The 7,361-nt window shown below is 34.4% G+C and overlaps 1 protein-coding gene across 1 annotated transcript; it reads right to left on the bottom strand.

The window, feature by feature from the left end:
• Positions 1–224: 224 nt before the first annotated feature.
• Positions 225–3,643, bottom strand: LOC116120802 (inositol 2-dehydrogenase/D-chiro-inositol 3-dehydrogenase). The gene is made up of 7 exons (XM_031406776.1): positions 3,292–3,643; positions 2,914–3,084; positions 1,729–1,893; positions 1,494–1,658; positions 915–1,049; positions 681–778; positions 225–591 (listed from the first exon to the last, which is right to left on the bottom strand). Exons 1-7 carry the CDS (start codon positions 3,472–3,474, stop codon positions 384–386), a joined length of 1,125 nt encoding a protein of 374 aa, XP_031262636.1. The 5' UTR covers positions 3,475–3,643; the 3' UTR covers positions 225–383.
• Between the last annotated feature and the right edge of the window lie 3,718 nt (positions 3,644–7,361).

The following is a 7,361-nucleotide window of genomic DNA, read 5'->3' on the forward strand; positions in this document are numbered from 1 at the left end:
AAATAAGGAACAGTAGATAACATATAGTAAAATTCGGCTACAGTTAAAAGACCGGTAGGCATGGAATCAATGCTCAAGAAAAGTCCATTGCCCGGCATCATAACCAGCATAAGTGCTTCCACAAATGGTTACTTGATTGCTTAATCAACGCCATGGGATCATCGCATTTATATATGTGCATTTACTAATGATGCAGCAAAACACGAGCCCCAAATGAAGATTGGTTGAAAAAGAAAAGCCATGAATATTTTAAAACAAGCCACCAGTTCACAGGCTCTTTCGTTAGGCAAGACATGTATACAGCAACTTTTATATTTGTGTAATTTAGCAAAAGAGTAAGGTGTACAAGAATCATCAATTCCGCTGTCTTCTTTCAAAACCCATCAACCTTTACAATTACGCTTATCTAAGACTTCATCAATTGTTATAAATCGGCCCTTCTCAATTGAAAGCTGAGCAGCGACTCCTATAGCAACTGAAATCAAGCCATCTTGCAAATCAACTGCTGGAGATTTTACACCTTTAGCTCTGACTGCTGACAAGAAGTTCAGGTGTTCCAAATAGCTAGAACCATGATGGAGACCATCATATCTGAATAATGAAATTTTTATTTAGACTTTAAACAATGCCCAAGTGCATGTCCACAATAAAAAATTAAAACCAATAGAAATTACACCTACTTTACTCGGTCATCTTCAGCTTTTACAGTTTGGACGCCATCTCTCCCCGCCTCTCTTGTACCATAACGCACAATACTCTCAGGAACAAAGGCCTCCCCCTGTCACAAACTCAAAAAGTGAATTAAATGATAATTAGAAAACATATCCTCCTGCATATTTACATCGTTAAATATTGTGAATTGAACAAAAAAAGAGTCTAGAAAAGGAGAGTAGGACTAGAAGAAAGGATTTTACCTTTCCAATGTCACCAACAACAGATATCTCTTGCTCATTCTTGCTCCCTTCAGCAAACATGCAAAGGTCAAGCATTCCTCGAGAACCATTTTCAAACTCAACAATAACATATGCATTGTCAATAATGTCTGGTACCTGGAACATAAAAAAAGGTTGTTAATGGAAAAATATAAGACTGGCATAACAGAGAAGCACAAGAAATAGAATGAAGTTATATCTGAAACCTGATTATCATTCTGTTTTAGAGCTAACCTTCCAGAATAAAAATTATGGAACAGAAGAAGTTTCTTAAGCAAACAACAGAACTAATAAAAAAACTGAGAGTAAATATAAAATTAAACACTTAGTTAGGGTTCAATTAATCAACAGACATTAGACTAAACTGTAAACAAATTGTTGAAGATAGAAGGCAGTATTCTGTTAGTAACTTTTCTTTGACAAAACTAATACAGTTCCTGTTTCCCGCTAGACTAGAATCTGTCCAGAAACACTGACTCATGGCTAAACTAGTATCCCAACTTCTTCAAGCTATACCGACTGTATGGTCTCTTAATCTAACTTCTATCAGTACCAAGTTACCTTTCCATCATATATCTCATCTTTGTGGTTGACATCTATAGCCCCAGAAGCCATTACACGTACAGGATTCGAATCTGTAAAGAGCCTCATTAGATCAAAGAAGTGGCAGCACTTCTCCACCAGAGTACCCCCTGAGTTAATATTGAAACGATTCCAATTGTTGACCTGGAACAAGCATGAGTCAATGAGACAAAAGGCTAACAAAGTAAAGAACATAAATTCGAGTAAAAGTTACCTTAACTAAGAAAGGAAACCTATGTTCTCTGATTGCCACCATCTTCACCTGTCCAATAGACCCACCCTTAACAATTTGTATCAGTTTAGCAACAGGTGGCATGTATCTGTATTCCAGTCCAACATGTACCAGTGTATCCGGCCTTTTCCTCGCAGCATCTACAACCTAATCTCATGATAAACTAAAATTGCTAGATAAAAAACTCAGGATGAGATAGTGAGAATATATGTGCAGTAAATAAAATCCCACTACCACATTGATAAAGCAAATTATCAGCATAACAAAAATTAATAATTCCTTCCTACTTTTTTATCCATTTTATATCGAATATGTCATTTCAAGTGGTACATTCAATGAAGTGTTTGCAGTTGCGTAAAAGTGATACAGAGTGAACATTGATTTTGTCAAATCATAATTTTTTTTTTTTTTTATGAGAATAATTAGATTTAAAGGATTGCTTCCATAAAAATTTGCAGACAAAAACCACTATAGTCTGTTGCAGCAAAAGAAAGGAAATCAGCATTCATAATCCACACTTCTTCAAATTGATATAAAGCAGAGTCCTTAATATCTACACAAAGCCCACATATCAAACAATAAGGTAGTAGAACAATTCTTAAAATGTATAACATACTATTGATACAGTCAAACACAATGCTGCCTGTTTAACAACATGAAAACATTACTGATATTACTTTACGACCCACCAACTCAAATGGACCCTAAAGCTATAGAGAGATAAAAATCAACACCACTCATATTCAACTCAAAATGAATGACAAGACACACCTCCTTATGCACCACATAACTTTTCCAAAGCATTTGCTATATTTCACCTTAAGACCTTGTTTCATTGTCCATAACTTTTTCACCACATTATATTATTTCCATAATTCCCAAAGCACAAATAAACATGATTATGAAAATGCAATACTCTAAAAACATAGAATTTAGTGTAAAAGAAAGAAAGCTTCTTCTAAGGTTCGTACATGAAAGGCGGCTCTATGCACCATACATGAAATTTTTTTTATTTCCATTTAGATGCTCAATTTTGACATAAAATTTTAAACTGAATGAAATCAATATATTTTCTTCTGAAAATTTGTATTGGGACACCTACGAAATTACAACTCCACACTATAATACATGCTATCAAACACAGTACTAATAGAGATAATGATATACCTTTTGGCAGTCCACAACTGTGGTGCACAACGGCTTCTCCACTAGTACATGATGGGGCTTTGGGTGGTTGATAATGTCCATTAGAATTTGGAAATGAGTCATGTTTGGAGTTGATACAACCACAACATCGCAAAGCCCACTGTCCAGCAGCTCTTGATGCCCTGAATAAACCTTTATAAAGCCAGACACAGTTTCAAAATCCATTATAGTAACAATCTAAATTTTGCTTTAATCATAAATTATTCACAAAACTTGCCTAAACTATACCATTGAGAATGTAACATTGTTTATGGGTTCATTCATCATTTCTCACGATAATGGTCGATTATTAATTAGAATAGTTGATTAAAAGAATTTACACAAACACTAATAACGTACCTTGATAGGCCAGTTAAACGAGTGTGCTAATTCTTGGGCGAGTTGTTGAGAGGGAAGATGAGGGTCAGCTATGCAAACAACAGCTACACCTTCGCTGCGAAGATGATGGAGATTGATGAGATGCTCTCTTCCCATCATTCCTACACCTACGATCCCGTACTTCACTGTATCTTTAGCCTCCATGATTTCTTTTCTTATCCTCAAGTCTCAAAGTCCACTGGATCACCCTCACGCCTGTCAAGTCTCAGGTCCACTAATAAAACAATTTCACTCTCAAATACTATTCGATCACCCTTTTGTAATTTATTTATTTCGCTCATGTCGGCTGTGACACTTTCCACCTTGTATTTTTCTGGCGTGGGTGGCTTCGGTAGTTTAGTTGGGTGGACTATCATACGGCGCTAGTGCCATTGGTCGTTGCGTGTAATTTGAAATAATAGACGGTTAGCATGGTCATATTTATTAATGTTAGGGAGTTAAAATTCCGTCCGAGCCTTTTTCTGATCCCAACGTTTTAGAAAATGACAGTTTAGTCCCAAGAGCTAAATTTATTTATTCAGAGTTGGAGAGGTAATTGATGAAGATGTGCTTCATGCCCGGGTTCCTTTTGTTGCTTGCAGACAGCAGTGTTTTGCTGGAATTGATGGTTTTCGAGATATTGCACGAAGATCATTTTGTGATGAGAGTGAAGGTTTTTCTGCAAGCTATGTAGTTCAACATTGGTCTCTATCATATGGTCGTCCTCAGAATCTAGTAGCTCTTGGGACTAAACTGTTATTTTCTGAAAAGTTGGGATCAGAAAAACGGCAAAGGTCAAAGGACGAAATTTTAACCCCCTAACATTCATAAACATTACCATGCCAACCGTCTATTATTTCAAATTACACGCAACTACCAATGGCACTAGCGCCATATGATAGTCCACTCAACTAGACAGCTACCAAAGCCACCCACGCCAGAAAAATACAAGGTGGAAAGTAATGTTGGAAAAGTAACCCGCCCGACCCGACACGGCCCGTAGCGGGTTATTGATTTTGGCGGGCCGGTCCTAACTCGCCCGCCAACAAAGGCAGGCCAGGTTAGGCCCGCCATTTTAGGCCCGCCATTTTTTGGGGATTGGTTGGCCCAGCCCGGCCCACCAACCCTAACCCACCGGGTTAGGCTGCGGGTCGGGCCGAGTTAGCCCCCTTTTTTGATTTTTTATTTTGTTTTGTTTTGTTTAGTTAACTTTTCAAATGAATAATTAACAATTTATAAATGAATAAATGTAATTGTTTTTAGTTAACTTTTCAAATATCAATAATTCAATTAAATTAATTTATTTTTATTTTTTTTGTTAACATTTCAAATATTAATACAATTTTAATACAATAAAATTGTAATATAAGAAAAATTAGATTTATTCATTTATCAAAAAATAAAATAAGAAATTACAACAATTATTGCCTCGTTAAAAACCTCACCAAGAAAAACCCAATAGACAAAACTTGTAAAGAAAAAGAATGCAATAATTGACAATTAATTTACAGTTACAATTCAAAACACTAATTTGGGGGTGATTGACTGATCTCCCGCATCCATATCATCTACATTACAAAATTGAAATGATTCTATTAAGTATCGTCGACAACCTCGTATTGACTTTGATAGCGCGACCGTTCCCAATCTCGAGACATGTGAGGACTTTAATCATTTTGGAGAAAGTTTAGCCTCCTTTCTTTAAAATTCTTCCACTTACACTAAATGTTTATTCGATGAGACGGTTGAGACGGGAACAGCGAAAACATCCAAGGCAAGTATTGATAATACCGGAAAAATACATTTTCTGGCTTTCCAATATTCTAAGACATCAAAGTTGACTCTCTGTTGTGGATCTGCTGGTAACATTTCAGGTTGCCAAATATTGTTGAAGCTCATTACTCTGTGACTGCATGGAAGACAGTATATTAGTTGTTGTTGTTGGTGGTGGTGCTTCTGAAGAGGAGGTTGTGCTTCGGATTTGGGTCCTCTTCGGCCTTTCAGTGCACTCCAGAGTAGAAGTCTTCATTTGTTTCTTCTGATGCAACTTCCCTGGATATTTCGTCTCTTTGCAGGTTCCTATACCTGTTTTTATATTGGAATATACTCTTGCAAGACAATTTTTTACCTCTCCTATTGATTGGCATATTTTTCGGTTTGTAAATTTTCACTTAAATTGTTTAAACCATTTTCTAAATCTGCTAATTTAATTCTAGGATCAAATATAGCACCTAAACAATAAAGAAATGAATGGGTTCCTAATATTTAAAAAAAAAAATTCAATTGCCTTTATTGGTTCCTTTAAAATTTCATTGTTTTTGTTTTTTGTAAATAACTCTGAAATTTTTATAATTGTATGTATACCAATGGAATAGTAGATAATACACACCAGAAAGCTGTAAGTGGATTAGTAAAAAATTTTAAGAAAAGAATGAAATATTTTAGCTATATGTCAATCATTTTCTACCAAATAATGAGGACCTCTATTATTTGCTACAAAATAACTAATTAAATTTGCATAAGGCAAACATGAATCAAGCATTAAATAAGTATTATTCCATCTAATAGGCATGTCTAATGGAAAGTTCTAGGAGACATATTTGATTTTATACAAACATCTTGAAATTCAGCATTTCTTTTATTACTACCAGTAATCCAATTAAACAATCCAAATTCTATCATATTTTCTTTAATTTTTCATACCACTTTTCACAATTAATTAATAATGTGACATGCACAACGTTGTTGAAAAAACTTCAAATTGTTAAAAAAGGATAATTACTTTGAAAAAATATATAGTTATAGTATTAGCACTTGCATTATCTAAAGTTAAACTTATTATTTTATTAACAATATCTAATCTTCTAAAACTTCAACATTATTATAAATTTGTTGACCACTATGACACATCATTAATCTAAATTCTAATAAGATTTATTTAATTTATATTCGTTATCAAAATAATGACTAGTCACACAAATATAATCTTGTTTATCCTCATTCTATATATCGGCAGTTAGAGTCACACTAACATGACAACATGTATTTATTTTTTAATTCTAGTTCATTTTTCTAAACAATTTTATTAAATCATTTCTAGTTGCAATTTTAGAATAACTTTAAATCTTGGAAAAATGATTTTTAATAATCTTTCAAAATATTTATCTTCAACCATATTAAATGTTGATCAGTTGCAGCAATATATAAAGCTAATTGTTCCCTATATACATCAAAATTATAACGTCAATAGTACTCATATTAGTTATTTGAGTTTATATTGGTTTCTCTTTTCCATGTTGGCAATATGTTTATTAGCATGCCTTTTAAAGTACTTTACCATTACCTGAATCAACTTTATAACATTTCCACAATACTTGCATCTTGCTTCTACACTTGAACTCCATTTTCTGCCTTGTAAAACTTATCGAAATGCGCCCAAATGTCTATGTGTGTCGTCGTCGCTTTCGACAGCAGTTGATGAACCCGCTTCACTTGAGATGAAGTTGTACGAGGACGACTTCTAGGACCACCAGGAGCTGTAGGTGTAGCAGCATGGGAGGAATCAGGGGCATATTTGAGATGTATCGATTCTGAGACTAGAAAAACGGGACTATTTGAATCTCCTCCTACATTCATGTTAGTAAATTCAGTGGGACTAGGACTAGTGTAACGCCCACATGGAGGTACGTAATTTAATTTATGTTTTTATGCCTTTAGTTGATTTTTGCTAAGTTATTTTAGGAAAATGTGAAGAAAACGCCTTAAACTTGCATTAAGGTAAAATGGTCTTTTCACTCAAAATTAGTTGAAATGTGGGGAGTGAAAAGAGATAGAATTTCATGAGAATGCATAAAAATTAGGGCATTATGGTAATTGACTAAGGACATAGATGAAATTTTAAAGAAAGTACAAGGCAAATAGGAAATTATATATAATTTTTGTTATATCAAATTGAGACGAAACCCTAGCCTCTTACCCATATGCCCGCCACTTTCACCTCCATATTCTCTCAAATTCTTCAATTCTTCTTAAAGGAAATTCAAAGGTTTTGG

Source organism: Pistacia vera, unplaced genomic scaffold (genome assembly GCF_008641045.1).
Source record: "Pistacia vera cultivar Batoury unplaced genomic scaffold, PisVer_v2 Contig947, whole genome shotgun sequence".
Classification (NCBI taxonomy): domain Eukaryota; kingdom Viridiplantae; phylum Streptophyta; class Magnoliopsida; order Sapindales; family Anacardiaceae; genus Pistacia; species Pistacia vera.